Below are 27,506 nucleotides of genomic sequence, written 5' to 3'. Positions count from 1 at the left end.
TATGGTTCGCGACGGGCGGGGAAGCAGTGCTCCAATGAGGACGTGAATACGACAGACAGATAGATATTGTTTAATTCATACCGGAGGAATGCGATGCGCGATAAAAGCTCTCCGTTCACAGATGTCCAGCAGCTAAAGTGTCAGCTCAGTGTGGGTGTGTGGGTGGGAAGGGCACCTTAACAAACCTGGTTGAAAATCGTTAAAAAATATTAAAGTTAAATAGTTTAATGGGGGAGGGAAGGGGGGGGAGGGGGGGGGTTGGTGGGACGGACTGTGATTTAGAAAAAGAACCCACAGCGGATTGCATGGCCAGGAGCAAATACTGACAGTGGAATTGTTTTTAACGCGACAACAACGATAACAACGACAACAACGACGACGCCGACAAACCAACAACAACAACAACGTAAATGTATAATCACCGAAGGCCCTAAACGGGCGTGTAACATTAAAGCAAAAAAAAAGTGAAATTTTAACCTTCTTTATAATTAGGTCCAGCCGGCAAAACGGAAGAGTAGGCCAACGACGACGTGAGATGGCGGAGGGCATGGCACGGTGGCATAGACAGCACCCCAGAGGATGGCGGTGGTGGTTGTGGTGGTGGTTGAGGTGGTGGTTGTGGTTGTGGTGGTCGTGATGGCTTCTAGCACAGGAAGACGGTGGTGGAGGTGATGGTTGTAGTGGTGGTTGAGGTGGTGGTTGTGGTGGTGGTTGTGGTGGTTGAGGTGGTGGTTGAGGTGGTGGTGGTGGTGGTTGTGGTTTCTAGCTTAGTAGAACGGTGGTGGTTGAGGTGGTTGTGGTTGAGGCAGTGGTGGTTGTGGTGGTCGTGATGGCTTCTAGCACAGGAAGATGGTGGTGGTTGTAGTGGTGGTTGTTGTGGCTGTGAATAAGGCTTGGTTGTGTAGGCGCGTGTGGTGTCAATGCAGCAGCAGCAGCAGCAGTAGATAGAACATGGCTTGCATGGTAAGTGGGTGAGCGGTGGTGGTGGTGATTGGCTCGCTTGGTGAGTGGTGGCGGTGGTGGTGATTGGCTCGCATGGTGAGTTGTGGTGGTGGTGGTGGTGGTGATTGGCTCGCATGGTGAGTGGTGGTGGTGGTGGTGATTGGCTCGCATGGTGAGTGCTGAGCGGTGGTGGTGATTGGCTCGCATGGTGAGTTGTGGTGGTGGTGATTGGCTCACATGGTGAGTGGTGGTGGTGGTGATTGGATCGCTTGGTGAGTGGTGGTGGTGGTGATTGGCTCGCATGGTGAGTGGTGGTGGTGGTGATTGGCTCGCATGGTGAGTGGTGGTGGTGGTGATTGGCTCACATGGTGAGTGGTGGTGGTGGTGATTGGCTCGCATGGTGAGTGGTGGTGGTGGTGATTGGCTCACATGGTGAGTGGTGGTGGTGGTGATTGGCTCACATGGTGAGTGGTGGTGGTGGTGATTGGATCGCTTGGTGAGTGGTGGTGGTGGTGATTGGCTCGCATGGTGAGTGGTGGTGGTGGTGATTGGCTCGCATGGTGAGTGGTGGTGGTGGTGATTGGCTCACATGGTGAGTGGTGGTGGTGGTGATTGGCTCGCATGGTGAGTGGTGGTGGTGGTGATTGGCTCACATGGTGAGTGGTGGTGGTGATTGGCTCACATGGTGAGTGGTGGTGGTGGTGATTGGCTCGCTTGGTGAGTGGTGGTGGTGGTGATTGGCTCGCATGGTGAGTGGTGGTGGTGGTGATTGGCTCACATGGTGAGTGGTGGTGGTGGTGATTGGCTCACATGGTGAGTGGTGGTGGTGATTGGCTCACATGGTGAGTGGTGGTGGTGGTGATTGGATCGCTTGGTGAGTGGTGAGCGGTGGTGGTGATTGGCTCGCATGGTGAGTTGTGGCGGTGGTGGTGATTGGCTCGTATGGTGAGTGGTGGTGGTGGTGATTAGCTCGCATGGTGAGTGGTGAGCGGTGGTGGTGATTGGCTTGCGTGGTGAGCGGTGGTGGTGGTGGTGATTGGCTCGTATGGTGAGTGGTGAGCGGTGGTGGTGATTGGATCGCTTGCTGAGTGGTGAGCGGTGGTGGTGATTGGCTCGCATGGTGAGTGGTGGTGGTGATTGGCTCGCATGGTGAGTGGTGGTGGTGGTGATTGGCTCACATGGTGAGTGGTGGTGGTGGTGATTGGCTCGTATGGTGAGTGGTGGTGGTGGTGATTGGCTCGTATGGTGAGCGGGTGAGCGTTTGAGTGATAGTGGTTTGGTCCTATTTGCAATGCTGCTGCTGCTGCTGCATTATAAAATGAGTCAGTTTAAAGTAAACAAAAATGTACAAAAAAACACAACCTGCTCACAACCCTTACGACAAAATACAACAACTTATAAAATACTTCTTATAACGATGGCGGCGGCGGCGGTTCAATTCATACGCGGAGAGTAAATGAGTTTGAAATTAAAACAGACGGGATGGGGCGTTGTGCTGTTGCTCTTGTGCGCGTGTGTACAAAGACATTGCTGTTACAGGTGTCTCTGCCTTTCTCTCTGAGGGGGTTCACGATGATCCGTGTCAAGAGACACTGAGACACTGGGTCTGGGTGTCTCTCTCTCTCACAGGAAGGGTTCACAATGGCCGTGTCAGAGACACTGGGTCTGGGTGTCTCTCTCTCTCACAGGAAGGGTTCACAATGGCCGTGTCAGAGACACTGGGTCTGGGTGTCTCTCTCTCTCACAGGAGGGGTTCACGATGGCCGTGTCAGAGACACTGAGACACTGGGTTCACAATGGCCGTGTCAGAGACACAGAGACACTGGGTCTGGGTGTCTCTCTCTCTCACAGGAAGGGTTCACAATGGCCGTGTCAGAGACACTCGGTCTGGGTGTCTCTCTCTCTCTCACAGGGGGGGTTCACGATGGCCGTGTCAGAGACACTGAGACACTGGGTTCACAATGGCCGTGTCAGAGACACAGAGACACTGGGTCTGGGTGTCTCTCTCACAGGGAGACTCACAATGGCCGTGTCAGAGACACTGAGACACTGGGTCTGGGTGTCTCTCTCACAGGGAGACTCACAATGGCCGTGTCAGAGACACTGAGACACTGGGTCTGGGTGTCTCTCTCACAGGGAGACTCACAATGGCCGTGTCAGAGACACTGAGACACTGGGTCTGGGTGTCTCTCTCTCTCACAGGAGGGGTTCACAATGGCCGTGTCACAGACACTGAGACACTGGGTTCACAATGGCCGTGTCAGAGACACTGAGACACTGGGTCTGGGTCTCTCTCTCTCACAGGGGAGACTCACAATGGCCGTGTCAGAGACACTGGGTCTGGGTGTCTCTCTCTCTCTCTCACAGAGAGACTCACAATGGCCGTGTCAGAGACACTGGGTCTGGGTGTCTCTCTCTCACAGAGAGACTCACAATGGCTGTGTCAGAGACACTGGGTCTGGGTGTCTCTCTCTCTCTCACAGAGAGACTCACAATGGCCGTGTCAGAGACACTGGGTCTGGGTCTCTCTCTCTCTCACAGAGAGACTCACAATGGCCGTGTCAGAGACACTGAGACACTGGGTCTGGGTGTCTCTCTCTCTCACAGGAGGGGTTCACAATGGCCGTGTCACAGACACTGAGACACTGGGTTCACAATGGCCGTGTCAGAGACACTGAGACACTGGGTCTGGGTCTCTCTCTCTCACAGGGGAGACTCACAATGGCCGTGTCAGAGACACTGGGTCTGGGTGTCTCTCTCTCTCTCTCACAGAGAGACTCACAATGGCCGTGTCAGAGACACTGGGTCTGGGTGTCTCTCTCTCACAGAGAGACTCACAATGGCCGTGTCAGAGACACTGGGTCTGGGTGTCTCTCTCTCTCACAGAGAGACTCACAATGGCCGTGTCAGAGACACTGGGTCTGGGTGTCTCTCTCTCACAGAGAGACTCACAATGGCCGTGTCAGAGACACTGGGTCTGGGTGTCTCTCTCTCTCACAGAGAGACTCACAATGGCCGTGTCAGAGACACTGGGTCTGGGTGTCTCTCTCTCTCTCTCACAGAGAGACTCACAATGGCCGTGTCAGAGACACTGGGTCTGGGTGTCTCTCTCTCTCACAGAGAGACTCACAATGGCCGTGTCAGAGACACTGAGACACTGGGTCTGGGTGTCTCTCTCTCTCACAGAGAGACTCACAATGGCCGTGTCAGAGACACTGGGTCTGGGTGTCTCTCTCTCACAGAGAGACTCACAATGGCCGTGTCAGAGACACTGGGTCTGGGTGTCTCTCTCTCTCTCTCTCACAGAGAGACTCACAATGGCCGTGTCAGAGACACTGGGTCTGGGTGTCTCTCTCTCTCACAGAGAGACTCACAATGGCCGTGTCAGAGACACTGAGACACTGGGTCTGGGTGTCTCTCTCTCTCACAGAGAGACTCACAATGGCCGTGTCAGAGACACTGGGTCTGGGTGTCTCTCTCTCACAGAGAGACTCACAATGGCCGTGTCAGAGACACTGGGTCTGGGTGTCTCTCTCTCTCACAGAGAGACTCACAATGGCCGTGTCGTCAGAGACACACGGAGATCTCCGGGTTAACAACGGCCGTCAGACACGTCCAGGAAACACTTTAAGCGGCACGCATCCGTAACAGAAGGCACAGTCACACCGACGACCCCTCCACAACAACCACCACGCGCGGATCTCCTTCTCACAAAAACATCGACAACAAAATTCAAACTCCAAATTCACCGACGGCCCGAGAGAGACGGGCAGAGAAGTGAACTGGAGAGAGCGATTTAAATATGCCTCTTAAACCGGTATCAAACGACGCGTTACAACAAAAATATATAATAATTATCTTCTTATTTATTATTCTTCCTCCTCCTCCTTCAGACGACGACGACGACGACGACATCAATTCACGTGTCGACAAGTCTCAGATTTTTCTGTGGGTCTTGTTTCCCAATGCCCCCCCTCCACACCCTACCGACGGCTCAGATTGTCCCCTTACGAAACCTGCCAACCAATTGCCGGCGATGCCGCCGGTTGCGCGGGTTGCGGCGGTTGCGTCGGTTGCGCCGGTTGCATCGGTTGCGCCGGTTGAGCCGGTTGAGCCGGTTGCGACGGTTGCGACGGTTGCGACGGTTGCGACGGTTGCGACGGTTGCGTCGGTTGCGTCGGTTGCATCGGTTGCATCGGTTGCGTCAGTTGCGACGATTGCGTGAGTTGCAGCGGTTGCGTAGGCGCGGCGGAGGCGGTGACCTGCAGCAGCTGGTCGTGCGAGGCGAGGCTGCGCAGGAGACGGTTCTCCGTCTCCAGCTGCACGTTCTTCTCCAGCAGCTCCTTGATCTGCTCCTGCAGCACCTCCACCTCCTCACGCACCGCAAACATCAGGTGCGACTTCACCAGGTCCTGCACACGGGGGGGGGTGGGGGGCGGGGGGTGGGGGGGAGCAGAGAGGTTTGTAAGCAAGAACAGGTAAAGGACCTTACCTGCATTGCCCATAGACTCACACTGCCCATAGACTCACACTGCCCATAGACTCACACTGCCCATAGACTCACACTGCCCATAGACTCACACTGCCCATAGACTCTCATTGCCCATAGACTCACATTGCCCATAGACTCACATTGCCCATAGACTCACATTGCCCATAGACTCACATTGCCCATTGAGTTGCATTGCCCATAGACTCACATTGCCCATAGACTCACATTGCCCATTGAGTTGCATTGCCCATAGACTCACATTGCCCATTGAGTTGCATTGCCCATTGAGTTGCATTGCCCATAGACTCACACTGCCCATAGACTCACATTGCCCATAGACTCACATTGCCCATTGAGTTGCATTGCCCATAGACTCACATTGCCCATAGACTCACATTGCCCATTGAGTTGCATTGCCCATAGACTCACATTGCCCATTGAGTTGCATTGCCCATTGAGTTGCATTGCCCATAGACTCACACTGCCCATAGACTCACATTGCCCATAGACTCACATTGCCCATTGAGTTGCATTGCCCATAGACTCACATTGCCCATTGAGTTGCATTGCCCATAGACTCTCATTGCCCATAGAGTTGCATTGCCCATAGACTAACATTGCCCATAGACTCACATTGCCCATAGACTCACATTGCCCATAGACTCACATTGCCCATTGAGTTGCATTGCCCATAGACTCACACTGCCCATAGACTAACATTGCCCATAGACTCACATTGCCCATAGACTCTCATTGCCCATAGACTCTCATTGCCCATAGACTCACACTGCCCATAGACTCACATTGCCCATAGACTCACATTGCCCATAGACTCTCATTGCCCATAGACTCTCATTGCCCATAGACTCACACTGCCCATAGACTCACATTGCCCATAGACTCTCATTGCCCATAGACTCACATTGCCCATAGACTCTCATTGCCCATAGACTCTCATTGCCCATAGACTCACACTGCCCATAGACTCACATTGCCCATAGACTCACATTGCCCATAGACTCACATTGCCCATAGACTCTCATTGCCCATAGACTCACATTGCCCATAGACTCACATTGCCCATAGACTCACATTGCCCATAGACTCACATTGCCCATAGACTCACATTGCCCATAGACTCTCATTGCCCATAGACTCACACTGCCCATAGACTCACATTGCCCATAGACTCACACTACCCATAGACTCACACTGCCCATAGACTCACATTGCCCATAGACTCACATTGCCCATAGAGTTGCATTGCCCATAGACTCACATGGCCCATAGACTTACATTGCCCATAGACTCACATTGCCCATAGACTCACACTGCCCATAGACTCACATTGCCCATAGACTTACATTGCCCATAGACTCACATTGCCCATAGACTCACACTGCCCATAGACTCACATTGCCCATAGACTCACACTGCCCATAGACTCACATTGCCCATAGACTCACATTGCCCATAGACTCTCATTGCCCATAGAGTTGCATTGCCCATAGACTCACATTGCCCATAGACTCTCATTGCCCATAGACTCACACTGCCCATAGACTCACACTGCCCATAGACTCACACTGCCCATAGACTAACATTGCCCATAGAGTTGCATTGCCCATAGACTCACATTGCCAATAGACTCACACTGCCCATAGACTCACACTGCCCATAGACTCACATTGCCCATAAAGTTGCATTGCCCATAGACTCACACTGCCCATAGACTCACACTGCCCATAGACTCACATTGCCCACAGACTAACATTGCCCATAGACTCACATGGCCCATAGACTAACATTGCCCATAGACTCTCATTGCCCATAGAGTTGCATTGCCAATAGACTCACATTGCCCATAGACTCACATTGCCCATAGACTCACATTGCCCATAGACTCACATTGCCCATAGAGTTGCATTGCCAATAGACTCACACTGCCCATAGACTCACATTGCCAATAGACTCACACTGCCCATAGACTCACACTGCCCATAGACTCACACTGCCCATAGACTCACATTGCCAATAGACTAACATTGCCCATAGACTCACATTGCCCATAGAGTTGCATTGCCAATAGACTCACACTGCCCATAGACTCACACTGCCCATAGACTAACATTGCCCATAGAGTTGCATTGCCAATAGACTCACATTGCCCATAGACTAACATTGCCCATAGACTCACACTGCCCATAGACTCACACTGCCCATAGACTCACATTGCCCATAGAGTTGCATTGCCAATAGACTCACACTGCCCATAGACTCACACTGCCCATAGACTAACATTGCCCATAGACTCTCATTGCCCATAGACTCACATTGCCCATAGACTAACATTGCCCATAGACTCACATGGCCCATAGACTAACATTGCCCATAGACTCTCATTGCCCATAGAGTTGCATTTCCAATAGACTCACATTGCCCATAGACTCACATTGCCCATAGACTCACATTGCCCATAACCTCACATTGCCCATAGAGTTGCATTGCCCATAGACTAACACTGCCAATAGACTCACACTGCCCATAGACTCACATTGCCAATATACTCACACTGCCCATAGACTCACATTGCCAATAGACTAACATTGCCCATAGACTCACATTGCCCATAGAGTTGCATTGCCAATAGACTCACACTGCCCATAGACTCACACTGCCCATAGACTAACATTGCCCATAGAGTTGCATTGCCAATAGACTCACACTGCCCATAGACTCACACTGCCCATAGACTAACATTGCCCATAGAGTTGCATTGCCAATAGACTCACATTGCCCATAGACTAACATTGCCCATAGACTCACATTGCCCATAGACTCACATTGCCCATAGACTCACATTGCCCATAGACTCACATTGCCAATAGACTCACACTGCCCATAGACTCACACTGCCCATAGACTCACACTGCCCATAGACTCACACTGCCCATAGAGTTGCATTGCCAATAGACTCACACTGCCCATAGACTCACACTGCCCATAGACTCACACTGCCCATAGACTCACACTGCCCATAGACTCACATTGCCCATAGAGTTGCATTGCCAATAGACTCACACTGCCCATAGACTCACACTGCCCATAGACTAACATTGCCCATAGAGTTGCATTGCCCATAGACTAACATTGCCCATAGACTCACACTGCCCATAGACTCACACTGCCCATAGACTCTCATTGCCCATAGACTCACATTGCCCATAGACTAACATTGCCCATAGACTCACATGGCCCATAGACTAACATTGCCCATAGACTCTCATTGCCCATAGAGTTGCATTGCCAATAGACTCACATTGCCCATAGACTCACATTGCCCATAGACTCTCATTGCCCATAGACTCACATTGCCCATTGACTCACACTGCCCATTGAGTTGCATTGCCCACAGACTCTCATTGCCCATAGACTAACATTGCCCATAGACTCTCATTGCCCATAGACTCACATTGCCCATAGACTCACATTGCCCATAGAGTTGCATTGCCAATAGACTAACATTGCCCATAGACTCACATTGCCCATAGACTCACATTGCCAATACTCACACTGCCCATAGACTCACACTGCCCATAGACTAACATTGCCCATAGACTCACATTGCCCATAGAGTTGCATTGCCAATAGACTCACACTGCCCATAGACTCACACTGCCCATAGACTCACACTGCCCATAGACTCACACTGCCCATAGACTCACATTGCCCATAGAGTTGCATTGCCAATAGACTCACACTGCCCATAGACTCACACTGCCCATAGACTAACATTGCCCATAGAGTTGCATTGCCCATAGACTAACATTGCCCATAGACTCACACTGCCCATAGACTCACACTGCCCATAGACTCTCATTGCCCATAGACTCACATTGCCCATAGACTAACATTGCCCATAGACTCACATGGCCCATAGACTAACATTGCCCATAGACTCTCATTGCCCATAGAGTTGCATTGCCAATAGACTCACATTGCCCATAGACTCACATTGCCCATAGACTCTCATTGCCCATAGACTCACATTGCCCATTGACTCACACTGCCCATTGAGTTGCATTGCCCACAGACTCTCATTGCCCATAGACTAACATTGCCCATAGACTCTCATTGCCCATAGACTCACATTGCCCATAGACTCACATTGCCCATAGAGTTGCATTGCCAATAGACTAACATTGCCCATAGACTCACATTGCCCATAGACTCTCATTGCCCATAGACTCACATTGCCCATAGACTCACATTGCCCATAGACTAACATTGCCCATAGACTCACATTGCCCATAGAGTTGCATTGCCAATAGAATCACACTGCCCATAGACTAACATTGCCCATAGACTCACATTGTCCATAGAGTTGCATTGCCAATAGACTAACACTGCCCATAGACTTACATTGCCCAGACTAACTAGTGTGGTGGTTAGCGTGGTCAGGTGAGTGTGGTGAGTGTGGCGAGCGTGGCGAGCGTGGTGAGCGTGGTGAGCGTGGTGAGCGTGGTGAGCGTGGTGAGCGTGGTGAGCGTGGTGAGCGTGGTGAGCGTGGTGAGAGTGGTGAGCGTGATGAGCGTGATGAGCGTGGTGAGCGTGGTGAGCGTGGTGAGCGTGGTGAGCGTGGTGAGCGTGGTGAGCGTGGTGAGCGTGGTGAGAGTGGTGAGAGTGGTGAGTGCGGTGAGCGTGGTGAGTGGTGAGTGCGGTGAGCGCGGTGAGCGCGGTGAGCGTGGTGAGCGCGGTGAGTGTGGTGAGCGTGGTGAGAGTGGTGAGTGTGGTGAGTGTGGTGAGCGTGGTGAGAGTGGTGAGCGTGGTGAGCGTGGTGAGTGTGGTGAGAGTGGTGAGTGTGGTGAGCGTGGTGAGCGTGGTGAGTGTGGTGAGTGTGGTGAGTGCGGTGAGCGCGGTGAGCGTGGTGAGAGTGGTGAGCGTGGTGAGTGTGGTGAGAGTGGTGAGCGTGGTGAGTGCGGTGAGCGCGGTGAGCGTGGTGAGAGTGGTGAGTGTGGTGAGTGCGGTGAGCGCGGTGAGTGTGGTGAGCGTGGTGAGAGTGGTGAGTGTGGTGAGTGTGGTGAGCGTGGTGAGTGTGGTGAGCGTGGTGAGCGTGGTGAGTGTGGTGAGCGTGGTGAGCGTGGTGAGCGTGGTGAGTGCGGTGAGCGCGGTGAGCGTGGGGAGCGTGGTGAGCGTGGTGAGCGTGGTGAGTGTGGTGAGCGTGGTGAGTGTGGTGATTGTGGTGAGTGTGGTGAGTGTGGTGAGTGTGGTGAGTGTGGTGAGTGTGGTGAGTGTGGTGAGTGTGGTGAGTGTGGTGAGTGTGGAGGTAGTGGTGAGTGTGGTGAGTGTGGTGAGAGTGGTGAGTGTGGTGAGTGTGGTGAGCGTGGTGAGAGTGGTGAGTGTGGTGAGTGCGGTGAGCGTGGTGAGTGTGGTGAGCGTGGTGAGCGTGGTGAGCGTGGTGAGTGTGGTGAGTGCGGTGAGCGTGGTGAGTGTGGTGAGCGTGGTGAGTGTGGTGAGCGTGGTGAGAGTGGTGAGCGTGGTGAGCGTGGTGAGTGTGGTGAGCGTGGTGAGTGTGGTGAGCGTGGTGAGAGTGGTGAGTGTGGTGAGTGTGGTGAGCGTGGTGAGTGTGGTGAGTGTGGTGAGTGTGGTGAGCGTGGTGAGTGTGGTGAGTGTGGTGTGTGCGGTGAGCGTGGTGAGTGTGGTGAGCGTGGTGAGCGTGGTGAGTGTGGTGAGCGTGGTGAGCGTGGTGAGTGTGGTGAGCGTGGTGAGCGTGGTGAGCGTGGTGAGTGTGGTGAGCGTGGTGAGCGTGGTGAGCGTGGTGAGTGTAGTGAGTGTGGTGAGTGTGGTGAGCGTGGTGAGCGTGGTGAGCGTGGTGAGCGTGGTGAGCGTGGTGAGCGTGGTGAGCGTGGTGAGCGTGGTGAGCGTGGTGAGCGTGGTGAGTGTGGTGAGCGTGGTGAGCGTGGTGAGTGTGGTGAGTCTGGTGAGTGTGGTGAGCGTGGTGAGTGTGGTGAGCGTGGTGAGTGTGGTGAGCGTGGTGAGTGTGGTGAGTGTGGTGAGCGTGGTGAGTGTGGTGAGCGTGGTGAGCGTGGTGAGTGTGGTGAGCGTGGTGAGCGTGGTGAGCGTGGTGAGTGTGGTGAGCGTGGTGAGCATGGTGAGTGTGGGTATTGCGGTGAGTGTGGTGAGTGTGGTGAATGTTGCTAGTGTGGTGAGCATTGCTAGTGTGGTGAGCGTGGTGAGTGTGGTGAGTGTGATGAGTGTGGTGAGTGTGGTGAATGTCGCTAGTGTGGTTAGTGTGGTTAGTGTGGTGAGTGTGATGAGTGTGGTTAGTGTGGTGAATGTTGCTAGTGTGGTGAGCGTGGTGAGTGTGGTGAGTGTGATGAGTGTGGTGAGTGTGGTTAGTGTGGTTAGTGTGGTTAGTGTGGTGAATCTTGCTAGTGTGGTGAGTGTGGTGAGTGTGGTGAGTGTGGGTATTGCGGTGAGTGTGGTTAGTGTGGTGAATGTTGCTAGTGTGGTGAGCGTTGCTAGTGTGGTGAGCGTGGTGAGCGTGGTGAGTGTGGTGAGTGTGGTTAGTGTGGTGAGTGTGATGAGTGTGGTTAGTGTGGTGAATGTTGCTAGTGTGGTGAGCGTGGTGAGCATGGTGAGTGTGGTGAGCGTGGTGAGTGTGGTTAGTGTGGTGAGCGTGGTGAGCGTGGTGAGCGTGGTGAGCGTGGTGAGCGTGGTGAGCGTTGCTAGTGTGGTGAGCGTGGTGAGCGTGGTGAGCGTTGCTAGTGTGGTTGGTGCAGCTCGTGTTGCGGTGGTTTGGTGTGGCTGGTGCGTTGCTGCCGGCGTGGCTGGCGTGGTGGTGCCGTGGTGGTGCCGTGGTGGTGCCGTGGTGGTGCCGTGACCGCTCCTCACCATCGCCTGCTCAATCTTGTTGTCGATGGCCACCACGCTGGCTCCAGAGGCACTGCACAGGACACCACACACAGAGACAGCCCCACCCCCCTCTCAACCACGGTGCCTCCGAGATGGTAACTACCTCGCCTGGTACACAGTCTCTTGCAGGCGACACGGGGGCTCTAACCCAGGACTTCAATCTCAGTGACTTGGACACAGAGACCCAGACCCAGGGCTTGAACCCAGGACTTCAATCTCAGTGACTTGAACACAGAGACCCAGACCCAGGGCTTGAACCCAGGACTTCAATCTCAGTGACTTGGACACAGAGACCCAGACCCAGGGCTTGAACCCAGGACATCAATCTCAGTGACTTGTACACAGAGACCCAGACCCAGGGCTTGAACCCAGGTCTCAAGCTGAGTGACTTGAACACAGAGACCCAGGGCTTGAACCCAGGACTTCAATCTCAGTGACTTGAACACAGAGACCCAGACCCAGGGCTTGAACCCAGGACTTCAATCTCAGTGACTTGAACACAGAGACCCAGACCCAGGGCTTGAACCCAGGCCGTCAGGATCAGTGACTTGAACACAGAGACCCAGACCCAGGGCTTGAACCCAGGTCTCAAGCTCAGTGACTTGAACACAGAGACCCAGACCCAGGGCTTGAACCCAGGACTTCAATCTCAGTGACTTGGACACAGAGACCCAGACCCAGGGCTTGAACCCAGGTCTCAAGCTCAGTGACTTGGACACAGAGACCCAGACCCAGGGCTTGAACCCAGGTCTCAAGCTCAGTGACTTGAACACAGACACCCAGACCCAGGGCTTGAACCCAGGTCTCAAGCTCAGTGATTTGGACACAGACACCCAGACCCAGGGCTTGAACCCAGGTCTCAAGCTCAGTGACTTGGACACAGACACCCAGACCCAGGGCTTGAACCCAGGCCGTCAGGATCGGTGTCTGCAGGAGGCTGGGGGTGTGGCCGTGGTGGGAATAGCAACAACCGCCCCTTTCCGTGGCCAATCGGTGATTCCTTACACACATACACACACGTATACACACATATACATACCCTATACACACGTATACACCCTATATACATACATATACATACCCTATATACACACACATATACATACCCTATATATACACACACACACAGACACACATATACATACCCTATACACACACACATATACATACCCTATACACACACACACATACACACACATACCCTATACACACACATACCCTATACACACACACACATACACACACACATATACATACCCTATACACACACACACACACATACCCTATACACACACACACATACACACACATACCCTATACACCCTATACACACACACACACACATACCCTATACACACACACATATACATACCCTATACACACACATATATATACCCTATACACACACATATATATACCCTATACACACACACATACACACACACACATACCCTATACACACACACACATATACATACCCTATACACACACATACATACCCTATACACACACATATATATACCCTATAAAAAACAAAGATCCCCCGTATAGCCTGAACAGACTGTTGGGGCAAGTGCTGTTAGCGAGCACCTATGAAGGCCGGAACGGCACACGAAAGGGTGGGGTGGCCAGCACCACGCCCGGCCGCCTTTGTCTCCCCAGTGGCGATGTTTGCTACACACCGCACCAGGTACTCATTTGAGGCCGAGTCGACCTAGGGGAGGCCCAGGACCGGTTCAGATACTCGTCACCGGTGGTGGCCGTGAGCGGCAATCGAACTCGGGTCGCCAGGTTCGTAGGTCAGCGTAGCGCTAACCGCCGCGCGTGCGCGGGTCACGTGACAGATGTGATGTCACCGCTAACTTCCCGTGCAAAAATTACGAAAAAAAAGTCTATTTTAATAATGTTTGCACGGTGTACAGTCTGGAAAATACCCACATGGCAAATTTCAAGTTTGTTGCATGTCGGGAAGTACGCTAAACATTTTGAACAGACACACATATTCACGAATTTCCCTTTTATAGTTATAGATACATACACACACACACCCTACACACACACATTCATACCCTACACACACACACCCTACACACACACATTCATACCCTACACACACACACCCGACACACACACATTCATACCCTACACACACACACACACCCTACACGCACACATTCATACCCTACACACACACACACACCCTACACGCACACACACACCCTACACACACACATTCATACCCTACACACACACACCCTACATACACACACATTCATACCCTACACACACACATTCATACCCTACACACACACACACCCTACACACACACACCCTACATACACACACACATTCATACCCTACACACACACCCTACACACACACACCCTACATACACACACACATTCATACCCTACACACACACACCCTACATACACACATTCATACCCTACACACACACACACCCTACACACGCACACACACCCTACACACACACACACATTCATACCCTACACACACACACACACATTCATACCCTACATACACACACATTCATACCCTACATACACACACATTCATACCCTACACACACACACACCCTACACACACACATTCATACCCTACACACACATTCATATCCTACATACACACACAGTACACACATCCATACCGCTATATATACATGCACAAATACAAAGATCCCCCGTGTAGCCTTAACAGACTGTAGGGGCAAGTGCTGTTAGTAGCGGCAGCAGCAGCACCTGTGAAGGCTACCGGCACTGTGGCACACGAGGGGGTGGGTGGCCAGCACCACGCCCGGCCGCCTTTGTCTCCCCAGTGGCGATGTTCGCTACACACCGCACCAGGTACTCATTTGAGGCTGAGTCGGTTCAGATAATCGTCACTGGTGGTGTTGGTGGCCATGAGCGGGAATCGAACTCGGGTCATAGCCGGGTTCGTAGCGCAGCGTGGCGCTAACCGCTGCACCACCACTCCGGCACCGCACAACAACGGCACCGGCAACGCTCGCGCCAGGCTAGGTGCACTCCAAGGTCACGGGACAGACCCTGCAGGTGCCGTGGGTTGACCGCTGCTGTGCCAGGCTAGGTGCACGAGGAGGTGATCACGGGACAGACCCTGCAGGTGCATTTAGTGTGAAGCGACAGACCAGGTAGCTTCCACACAGCATTATGCAGCCGATGAAAAGATAATGCCGCTCGACTGATTCGGAGCGAGACCTCTGCTGTCAAACTGGAGCCGGTCATAAGCACACTGCCCAGGTATGGGAAACTCTCCACTCTCTCCACTACTGCCCCATCACCGATTGAGAGTTGTGGGGGTGGAGTGTCCGATGGTACAAAATACCCAGGCAAGTGCTTAGTTTTGGTGTGGCTAATGGTAAGGCCCCACCTCTTAGCGGCATGCTCCAGGTTCAGCAGCAGCGCCTCCAACTCCTCCTTTGAATGAGCGGCAATCACCTGATCATCGGCATACATAACGTGGTTGACCAATAAGGAACCATCCCTTAACCGCACCCGGGCATCGATCAGCCTCCCATTCGCATCTGTATCAGATGGAAATTCCTCCGGTACAGCCATGGAAAGCTTCTTGAACTACGTGGTCAAAGATGATGTTAAATAATGTTGGAGCCAGAGGACATCACTGTCGCACCCCAAGGTGTACAGGGAATGGCTCCGATTCCCGGCCACGTAGTTTCACCCGGGCCCGCTCACCATCATGAAGGTCCTTAATGATCGTGAGCAGAGGGTCAGGGACTCCGAAAGCACGAAGAACAACCCAGAGCCCAGGCCTACTGGTGGTATCATAGGCCTTGACCAGGTCAATAAAGCAGAGATGTAGGTCTTGATGGAATTCCCTACACCTCTGCTGTAGCAGACGGACAGAAAATATGGCATCTGGGCAGGACCGCCCTTTCCTGAAATCACATTGGGGCTCCGCAAGCCTCTCCTCAGCGTGCCTGGCAAGGCGATGTTGAATAATCCTTGCCAGGACCTGAGGAGTGAGATGCCCCTGTAGTTGTTACAGTCTGTGCGGTCCCCCTTATTAAAGAGGGGGACCACCAGGGCATATTTACAATCCTGCGGAATGCCACACACTTTAGACGACACACACACACGTATGTACACGCACTCTCACACACAAAGATCCCCCATGTAGCCTTAACATACTGTTGGGGCAAGTGCTGTTGGCGAGCACCTATGAAGGCAGGAACGGCACAATGAGGGGGTGGGTGGCCAGCACCACGCCCGGCCGCCTTTGTCTCCCTCGCGACGATATTTGTACACCGCACTGGGTACTCATTTGAGCCTGAGTCGACCTAGGGGAGGCCCAGAACCAGGTTTAGATAATCGTCACTGGTGTTGGCCGTGAGCGGGATCGAACTTGGGTCACCGGGTTCATAGCACACAGACACGCACACAGACACGTACACAGACACTCACACACAGACACACACTCACACAGACACACACCCAGACAGACAGATGCACAGACGCACAGACACACACACAGACACACACTCAGACACAGACACTCACAGACACTCACACACAGACACACACTCACACACAGACACACACTCACACACAGACACACACCCACACAGACAGACACAGACACACACACAGACACACACTCAGACACATAAACTCACACACAGACACACACTCACACACAGACACACACTCACACACTCACACAGACACACAGACACTCACACACAGACACACACCCACACAGACACACACTCACACAGCCAGACACACACACAGAGACACACACTCACACAGACAGAGACACACTCACACAGACAGACACACACTCACACACACTCACACACTCACACAGACACTCACACACAGACACACACACAGACACCACTTGACCCCTCACCTCTCATCTTCCCCGTCCAACGGAAGGCTCTGAATCAACCCGTCCAACTGTCCGTCACTCTGCTGCTGCTGCTGCTGCAGCTGTTGCTGCTGCAGCAACAGCTCCTGCTGCTGCTGCTGCAGGTGCAGCTGCTGCAGGTGCTGCACCTGCGCCAGCGAGATCTCCGTCTCGGTGGGCAGAGACAGGCGACGAAAGGCAGCGACGTCGCAGTCGATGATGCTGATGTGATTGGCCACGGTGCCGTGGTGGTGCTGCTGCTGCTGCTGCTGCTGGTGATGGAGATGCAGACTGTTCTGCAGCTGTTGAAACTGCTGCTGCTGATTCTGATGGTGCAGCAGGTGGTGGTGGTGGTGCTGATAGTGGTGGTGGTGGTGGTACAGGGAGGGATCCCTCTCGTGAAAGTCCGAGCAAGTCCAGCGGCCCCGCCGGTACGGCACGATGTGCTCCGAGTCCAGCTTGACCACGCGGAACCGCGACGGGTTCTGCGCAGTCGCCGTGGCGACCGTCGTCGCGGCGACCGCCGCCGTGGCGACCGCCGTCGTGGCGACCGTCGCCGCCGCCGTCGTCGGTTGCAAGCAACCGTCGCAGAGTTCCGCGCACGGCCGGACGTCTCCCCGTGCCGCCGGTGTTGTGGGCGGCGCGAGTTGCACGCAACCGACGGAACTTCTGCGCCCGTCGTCGCCGCCGCCGCACGCTTCCACGGCGGCGGCGGTGGCTGAGGAGGCGTCGGTGGTGGTGGGCGTGGGACGTGGCGACGCCGCTGTGGCGTAGCAGGCGGCGGCGACGGCAGCAGCAGGCGAACGAGGAGCCGAGTCCAGTGAAGCAGCAGCAGCGGCCGAAGCGGAGGCGGAAGCAGCAGCGGCGGCAGCGGCAGCAGCAGCAACGTCGACGGTTGTTGTTGTTGTTGCAGCAGTAGCAGCAGCAGCAGCGGTACCGTTTGTAAACGCTGCCGATGGCTGCGGTAGTTGCGGTGCTTGCGGTGCTTGCGGTAGTTGCGGTAGTTGCGGTGGTTGTACGAAGGAAGGTTCCGCGGTCCACTGCTGCTGCTGCTGATGGTGGTGGTGGTTGTTGTCCAGATGACTGTGCTGCTGCTGCTGCTGCTGTTGATGATTTTGTTGATACTGCTGCTGTTGCTGCAACTGCTGCTGCAACTGCAGCTGCTGCTGATGTTCCTGCTGCTGTTGGTACTCACTGCCGCTGTTGTACTGCGGCAGCTGATTTTGTTGATGCTGATGCTGCTGATGTTGTTGATGCTGCAACTGCTGCTGCTGCTGATTTAGTTGATGCTGCAACTGCTGCTGCTGGCACTCACTGCTGCTGTTGTACTGCAGCTGCAGCTGCTGCAGCTGCCCAAGATCCGGCGTCCGTGACTCTCCATAGAGCTTCCTCTCCTCCTCCCCCTCGGTCGTGGCGCTCCCCTCCCCCTCGACCCCCGTGACCCCGGCGACCCCCGCCACCCCCGCGACCCCGGCGACCCCCGCCACGGACGACGAGGACGACGATGCGGTGACGGCCTCCGCCTCCGCGTCCTCGCCCCCCTCCGAGTCGTCGGCGACGCTGGCGGACGAGGCGGGCCGTAGGGGCGGCACCACCACGCTGGTGATCTGGAAGCCGCTCTTCTTGCGCAGCTGAGCCGCCGCAGGGGCGGTCGCAGCCTCGGACGACGACGAGGACGACGACGACGAGGAGGAGGAGGGCGGCGACGGAGGGTGGTGGTGGTGGTGAGGAGGAGGGACCTCTCTGGATTCTCCGGGATCCATCGAGGAGGAAAAGGAGGATGAAGAGGGGAGCTGCGGTGAAGTCGGGGCCAGATTTTCTATCGGCTGCACGGGAGGAGACGAACGGGCAGACGGACAGGCAGACGGACAGGCAGACAAACAAGCAGACGGACACACGTACAGGCAGACAGACAGGCGGGGGGGGGAGGACAGGTGGTGGTCAAGGTTGACGCATCGCCACAACAAAGGGAGCGAGTTTCCCCAATCAGGGGCTCGCTCGCCGGTAACACCGAGAGAGACACTGACACACACACAGAGAGAGACACTGACACACACACAGAGAGAGAGACACTGACACACACACAGAGAGACACTGACACACACACACAGAGAGACACTGACACACACACAGAGAGACACTGACACACACACAGAGAGACACTGACACACACACACAGAGACACTGACACACACACACAGAGACACTGACACACACACACACACAGAGAGATACACGCACAGGCTAGAGACGTCATCATCGTCGTCACCACAGAGACCTTCATCCAGCAGCTGATAGACATGGTGGTGACGACACTGACACACACACAGAAATACACGCAGGGCAGAGACATCAACATCAGGTTTATCTATTATTTAAACAATGGGTATTATTACTAACTAAAGATACGTGTGTTAGTGAAGACTCACAAAGCTGCGTGTGTTAGTTAAGACTCACAAATAAACACGTGATCACTCTACACGTACCGTAACAGTGAGTAAAAATTCAAGTTAACAAGGAGAATTAGCACACAAAAATCATCTGTTTGATTCCCAAAAGCCTCGAGTCTTGACTCAGGCTTGCTTGCCGGAAGGGATGTTATGAGTCACCAAAACTGCACACACAAAGACAAAGATCCCCCGTGTAGTCTTCATGGGCAGTCGGGGCAAGTGCCGTTTGGTAGCGAGTAGCAGCGCTGCCTTTGAAGGCTACCGGCACTGTGGCACACGAGGGGGTGGGTGGCCAGCACCACGCCCGGCCGCCTTTGTCTCCCCTGTGGCGATGTTTACTACACGCCACACCAGGTTACTCGTTTGAGGCTGAGTCGACCTAGGGGAGGCCCAGGCACCGGTTCAGATAATCGCCACGCTGCGCTACGAACCCGGCGACCCGAGTTCGACTCCCGCTCACGGCCACCACCGCCGCCAGTGACAGCGATGATCTCTACCGGTCCCTGGGCCTCCCCTAGGTCGACTCAGCCTCAAACGAGTACCCGGTGCGGTGTGTAGTGAACATCGCTAGCAGTGGGGAGACAAAGGCGGCCGGGTGGGCGTGGTGCTGGCCACCCACCCCCTCGTGTGCCACAGTGCCGGTAGCCTTCATCGACGCTGATATTCGCTACTCACAGCACTTGCCCAAGTCTGTTTAGTCTACCTGGGGGATCTTTGTCTTTGGCACTCCTCTACATACGTTTCTAAGGGCTGTTGTCCGAAGCGTCGCCTGTTACAGGAAATACTCACGAACGCGTCTCAGGTTCCAGATGTCTGTGTTCCTAAGTCCAACTTGACTGCTAACGATTCAAAACGTGTTGTACGGCATCGTCACTGACACGGGGAATGGCTGTAACAGTTGTATAATCTCCTGCAGATGTAGGTGCCACTGGTCCTTCACATTCTACAGATGCCACTAGTTCTTCACGTTCTGTAGATGTAGATGCCACTGGTTCTTCACATTCTGTAGATGTAGATGCCACTGGTTCTTCACGTTCTGTAGATGTAGATGCCACTGGTTCTTCACATTCTACAGATGTAGGTGCCACTGGTTCTTCACGTTCTGCAGATGCCACTAGTTCTTCACGTTCTGTAGATGTAGATGCCACTAGTTCTTCACATTCTACAGATGCCACTGGTTCTTCACATTCTGTAGATGTAGATGCCACTGGTTCTTCACATTCTGCAGATGTAGATGTCACTGGTTCTTCACGTTCTGCAGATGTAGATGCCACTGGTTCTTCACGTTCTGTAGATGTAGGTGCCACTGGTTCTTCACGTTCTGTAGATGTAGGTGCCACTGGTTCTTCACGTTCTGTAGATGTAGGTGCCACTGGTTCTTCACGTTCTGTAGATGTAGATGCCACTGGTTCTTCACGTTCTGTAGATGTAGATGCCACTGGTTCTTCACGTTCTGTAGATGTAGATGTCACTGGTTCTTCACGTTCTGCAGATGTAGATGCCACTGGTTCTTCACATTCTGCAGATGTAGATGCCACTGGTTCTTCACGTTCTGTAGATGTAGGTGCCACTGGTTCTTCACGTTCTACAGATGTAGGTGCCACTGGTTCTTCACGTTCTGTAGATGTAGATGCCACTGGTTCTTCACGTTCTACAGATGTAGATGCCACTGGTTCTTCACGTTCTACAGATGTAGGTGCCACTGGTTCTTCACGTTCTGCAGATGTAGATGCCACTGGTTCGTCACGTTCTGCAGATGTAGATGCCACTGGTTCTTCACGTTCTACAGATGTAGATGCCACTAGTTCTTCACGTTCTGTAGATGTAGATGCCACTGGTTCGTCACGTTCTGCAGATGTAGATGCCACTGGTTCTTCACGTTCTACAGATGTAGATGCCACTGGCTCTTCACGTTCTGCAGATGTAGATGCCACTGGTTCTTCACGTTCTGTAGATGTAGGTGCCACTGGTTCTTCACGTTCTACAGATGTAGGTGCCACTGGTTCTTCACGTTCTGTAGATGTAGATGCCACTGGTTCTTCACGTTCTACAGATGTAGATGCCACTGGTTCTTCACGTTCTACAGATGTAGGTGCCACTGGTTCTTCACGTTCTGCAGATGTAGATGCCACTGGTTCTTCACGTTCTGCAGATGTAGATGCCACTGGTTTTTCACGTTCTACAGATGTAGGTGCCACTGGTTCTTCACGTTCTACAGATGTAGGTGCCACTGGTTCTTCACGTTCTACAGATGTAGGTGCCACTGGTTCTTCACGTTCTACAGATGTAGATGACACTGGTTCTTCACGTTCTGTAGATGTAGGTGCCACTGGTTCTTCACGTTCTGCAGATGTAGATGCCACTGGTTCTTCACGTTCTGCAGATGTAGATGCCACTGGTTTTTCACGTTCTACAGATGTAGGTGCCACTGGTTCTTCACGTTCTACAGATGTAGGTGCCACTGGTTCTTCACGTTCTACAGATGTAGGTGCCACTGGTTCTTCACGTTCTACAGATGTAGATGACACTGGTTCTTCACGTTCTGTAGATGTAGGTGCCACTGGTTCTTCACGTTCTGCAGATGTAGATGCCACTGGTTCTTCACGTTCTGCAGATGTAGATGCCACTGGTTTTTCACGTTCTGTAGATGCCACTGGTTCTTCACATTCTGTAGATGTAGATGCCACTGGTCCTTCACGTTCTACAGATGTAGATGCCACTGGTTCTTCACGTTCTGTAGATGTAGATGCCACTGGTTCTTCACGTTCTGTAGATGTAGGTGCCACTGGTTCTTCACGTTCTACAGATGTAGATGCCACTGGTTCTTCACGTTCTGTAGATGTAGGTGCCACTGGTTCTTCACGTTCTACAGATGTAGATGCCACTGGTTCTTCACGTTCTGTAGATGTAGATGCCACTGGTTCTTCACGTTCTGTAGATGTAGGTGCCACTGGTTCTTCACGTTCTGTAGATGTAGGTGCCACTGGTTCTTCACGTTCTACAGATGTAGATGCCACTGGTTCTTCACGTTCTGTAGATGTAGGTGCCACTGGTTCTTCACGTTCTGTAGATGTAGATGCCACTGGTTCTTCACGTTCTACAGATGTAGGTGCCACTGGTTCTTCACGTTCTGCAGATGTAGGTGCCACTGGTTCTTCACGTTCTGTAGATGTAGATGCCATTGGTTCTTCACGTTCTACAGATGTAGATGCCACTGGTTCTTCACGTTCTGTAGATGTAGATGCCATTGGTTCTTCACGTTCTGTAGATGTAGATGCCACTGGTTCTTCACGTTCTGTAGATGCCACTGGTTCTTCACGTTCTGCAGATGTAGATGCCACTGGTTCTTCACGTTCTGTAGATGTAGGTGCCACTGGTTCTTCACGTTCTACAGATGTAGATGCCACTGGTTCTTCACGTTCTGTAGATGTAGGTGCCACTGGTTCTTCATGTTCTGCAGATGTAGATGCCACTGGTTCTTCACGTTCTACAGATGTAGGTGCCACTGGTTCTTCACGTTCTGCAGATGTAGGTGCCACTGGTTCTTCACGTTCTGTAGATGTAGATGCCACTGGTTCTTCACGTTCTACAGATGTAGATGCCACTGGTTCTTCACGTTCTGTAGATGTAGATGCCATTGGTTCTTCACGTTCTGTAGATGTAGATGCCACTGGTTCTTCACGTTCTGTAGATGTAGATGCCACTGGTTCTTCACGTTCTGTAGATGTAGATGCCACTGGTTCTTCACGTTCTGCAGATGTAGATGCCACCATCGCCAGGCTGCTGCAACTGGACATATGGACAGGTTTGTTCGAATCTCTGAAAGTTTGTAAGTAGCGGAGTCCCCTGTATTTACTTTCGCTTTTTCTTCTAAAAGCCACTTAAGCCATTGTCATCGCACCGTGAACTTAAACAATCACGAAACACTTTTTATCTTACACCAGGTGGAAAGCCCCACTGACCTGCCGTGCAGGAGCTCTTTTTCAGAAGCGAATTGGCTATCACAAATGATAGCTCAACCAAGTGGCGGCAGATCACCACCATCATCATCAAGTGGAGATGTGTAGCCGCAGCCAAATGCTCTTCACGTGACGTTGATTATAAATGAGGGAAAAACCGGAGGACCCGGAGAGGAAAATGCACGCGACCACGGGGAGAGAGACATGCAAACTCTGAGTATACAGCAGGCGACGTGGTCCGCGATTGAACCCATGGCATCCTGCATACCAGGCGAGGTAGTTAACATCTCGGCACATACACACATAGTCAGGGTTCAGGATTGAACCCACGACCTCGTGCATACCAGGTGAGGTAGTTAACATCTTGGCACATACACGCATGGTCAGGAATCGAGATTGAACCCACGACCTCCTGTATACCAGGCGAGAGAGTTAACATCTCATAGCCACCGTGACGATGATGAAAGACACGAAAACTCCAAATATACAGCAGCAGGATTGTGAGGCATCTGGAATCGAACCCACGACCTCCTGCATACCGGGAGAGGTAGTCAACATCTGGAACCCTCTCTTCTACCACGCGCCTCAGCCCACGCAGTTCAACAAGGCGCCGTTAACAAGCGAATTAACGCACCGGTTCACCATGAGGGTCACTGCAAAACACACCCATTCAGCCCGTTCAAGTGTAAACTTCTGCCCATCTCAAACAAGTGAACGATGGTTAAACCCACTAACCCCACGACACTTAAACCCACTAAACCCACAGATACTTAAACCCACTAAACCCACAGACACTTAAACCCACTAACCCCACGACACTTAAACCCACTAAACCCACAGATACTTAAACCCACTAAACCCACAGACACTTAAACCCACTAACCCCACGACACTTAAACCCACTAACCCCACGACACTTAAACCCACTAAACCCACAGATACTTAAACCCACTAAACCCACAGACACTTAAACCCACTAACCCCACGACACTTAAACCCACTAACCCCACGACACTTAAACCCACTAAACCCACAGACACTTAAACCCACTAACCCCATGACACTTAAACCCACTAACCCATGACACTTAAACCCACTAACCCCATGACACTTAAACCCACTAACCCCACGACACTTAAACCCACTAAACCCACAGATACTTAAACCCACAACACTTAAACCCACGACACTTAAACCCACTAAACCCAGAGACACTTAAACCCACTAACCCCATGACACTTAAACCCACTAAACCCACAGACACTTAAACCCACTAACCCCATGACACTTAAACCCACTAACCCATGACACTTAAACCCACTAAGGCCATGACACTTAAACCCACTAACCCATGACACTTAAACCCACTAACCCATGACACTTAAACCCACTAACCCATGACACTTAAACCCACTAACCCATGACACTTAAACCCACTAACCCATGACACTTAAACCCACTAAGTCCATGACACTTAAACCCACGACACTTAAACCCACTAACTCCATGACACTTAAACCCACTAACCCATGACACTTAAACCCACTAAACCCACAGACACTTAAACCCACAACACTTAAACCCACTAAACCCACAACACTTAAACCCACTAACCCATGACACTTAAACCCACTAAACCCACAGACACTTAAACCCACGACACTTAAGCCCACTAAACCCACAACACTTAAACCCACTAACCCATGACACTTAAACCCACTAAACCCACTAAACCCATGACACTTAAACCCACTAAACCCACAACACTTAAACCCACTAACCCCACGACACTTAAACCCACTAAACCCACAACACTTAAACCCACTAAACCCATGACACTTAAACCCACTAACCCATGACACTTAAACCCACTAAACCCACTAACCCCATGACACTTAAACCCACTAAACCCACAACACTTAAACCCACTAAACCCACAACACTTAAACCCACTAAACCCATGACACTTAAACCCACAACACTTAAACCCACTAAACCCACAACACTTAAACCCACTAAACCCACAACACTTAAACCCACTAACCCATGACACTTAAACCCACTAAACCCACAACACTTAAACCCACTAACCCATGACACTTAAACCCACTAAACCCACGACACTTAAACCCACTAAACCCACGACACTTAAACCCACTAAACCCACAGACACTTAAACCCACGACACTTAAACCCACTAACCCATGACACTTAAACCCACTAAACCCACGACACTTAAACCCACTAAACCCATGACACTTAAACCCACTAAACCCACAGACACTTAAACCCACTAACCCCACGACACTTAAACCCACTAACCCCACGACACTTAAACCCACTAACCCCACGACACTTAAGCCCACTAAACCCACAACACTTAAACCCACTAAACCCATGACACTTAAACCCACTAAACTCACAACACTTAAACCCACTAACCCCACGACACTTAAACCCACTAAACCCACAGACACTTAAACCCACTAACCCCATGACACTTAAACCCACTAAACCCACAACACTTAAACCCACTAACCCCATTACACTTAAACCCACTAAACCCACAGACACTTAAACCCACTAAACCCACAGACACTTAAACCCACTAAACCCACAGACACTTAAACCCACTAAACCCACAACACTTAAACCCACTAACCCCATGACACTTAAACCCACTAAACCCACAACACTTAAACCCACTAACCCCACAACACTTAAACCCACTAACCCCACGACACTTAAACCCACTAACCCCACGACACTTAAACCCACTAAACCCACAACACTTAAACCCACTAACTCCATGACACTTAAACCCACTAACCCATGACACTTAAACCCACTAACCCATGACACTTAAACCCACTAAACCCACAACACTTAAACCCACTAACTCCATGACACTTAAACCCACTAACCCATGACACTTAAACCCACTAAACCCACAGACCCTTAAACCCACAACACTTAAACCCACTAAACCCACAGACACTTAAACCCACTAAACCCACAGACACTTAAACCCACTAACCCCACAACACTTAAACCCACTAACCCCACGACACTTAAACCCACTAACCCCACGACACTTAAACCCACTAAACCCACAACACTTAAACCCACTAACTCCATGACACTTAAACCCACTAACCCATGACACTTAAACCCACTAACCCATGACACTTAAACCCACTAAACCCACAACACTTAAACCCACTAACTCCATGACACTTAAACCCACTAACCCATGACACTTAAACCCACTAAACCCACAGACCCTTAAACCCACAACACTTAAACCCACTAAACCCACAGACACTTAAACCCACTAAACTCAGGACATTTTCCCACACAAGGAACCCGTTCCACCGTTCAATCGACACAATCGCTTCCCAAGTCGCGAGAGCCGTAAACCTCTCCTCACCTTTTCCTTTCTCTCTCGCTCGAGCTCCTAAAAACGTTCAACATCTCAACGATTAAACTCAACCGAACCTACCCCGGCCTACAAGAGACCGAGGGGGGGGTAGGCCGAAGCCTACGGTGTCGCCTGGCTCGCGCGGCCGGGGATGAGGGGGCGAGGGGTTCCCAGGCCGTAGTACTTGCCCGACCGCCTCGAGCGAAGCCGGCGATGGTTCGTCGGAGTCTCCAAGTGTGGGGACGACGTTGCCTCCCCGCCCACCCCGCGGCGAGTAACTTTAATGGAAAGTTATCTTCTAGTTACCGCGACTTTAATCGCTGTTTCTTTTTAAGATAAAAAAAAAATAGGTGGCGAACTTTTTTAAGATGGCGGCAGCGCACAAGCTTCTGAGGGCGGCGGCGGTGGCGGGTTGTGAT

The 27,506-nt window shown here is 52.2% G+C and overlaps 1 protein-coding gene across 6 annotated transcripts; it reads right to left on the bottom strand.

The window, feature by feature from the left end:
* Positions 1–60: 60 nt before the first annotated feature.
* LOC133360897 (TSC22 domain family protein 1-like) lies at positions 61–27,506 on the bottom strand. 6 transcript variants are annotated; one of them, XM_061579769.1, is made up of 5 exons: positions 24,206–24,516; positions 23,670–23,789; positions 17,261–19,083; positions 12,329–12,380; positions 61–5,354 (listed from the first exon to the last, which is right to left on the bottom strand). In XM_061579769.1, the coding sequence occupies exons 3-5, from the start codon at positions 19,018–19,020 to the stop codon at positions 4,950–4,952; spliced, it is 2,217 nt and encodes a 738-aa protein (XP_061435753.1). In that variant the 5' UTR covers positions 19,021–19,083; positions 23,670–23,789; positions 24,206–24,516; the 3' UTR covers positions 61–4,949. The 6 variants fall into 6 exon arrangements, with proteins under 6 accessions (XP_061435753.1, XP_061435751.1, XP_061435754.1 ...); XM_061579767.1 differs by lacking the exons at positions 23,670–23,789; positions 24,206–24,516 and adding an exon at positions 27,276–27,506; XM_061579770.1 differs by lacking the exon at positions 23,670–23,789.

The sequence above is a fragment of the Lethenteron reissneri genome, chromosome 70, assembly GCF_015708825.2.
Source record: "Lethenteron reissneri isolate LAM-NWPU_2019-01 chromosome 70, ASM1570882v1, whole genome shotgun sequence".
In the NCBI taxonomy this organism is placed as follows: Eukaryota; Metazoa; Chordata; class Hyperoartia; order Petromyzontiformes; family Petromyzontidae; genus Lethenteron; species Lethenteron reissneri.
Note: the sequence above shows the minus strand (reverse complement) of the source record. Positions and strands in the feature narration are given on the sequence as shown.

Coding starts and splice junctions, on each gene's coding strand:
- LOC133360897 (XM_061579767.1), bottom strand. CDS start 19,020: ATGGATCCCGGAGAATCCAGAGAGGTCCCTCCTCCTCACCACCACCAC. Junction 12,381..17,260: donor TTGGACGGGGAAGATGAGAG/GTGAGGGGTCAA, acceptor TGTCCTGTGCAG/TGCCTCTGGAGCCAGCGTGG. Junction 5,355..12,328: donor ACAAGATTGAGCAGGCGATG/GTGAGGAGCGGT, acceptor CCCCGTGTGCAG/GACCTGGTGAAGTCGCACCT.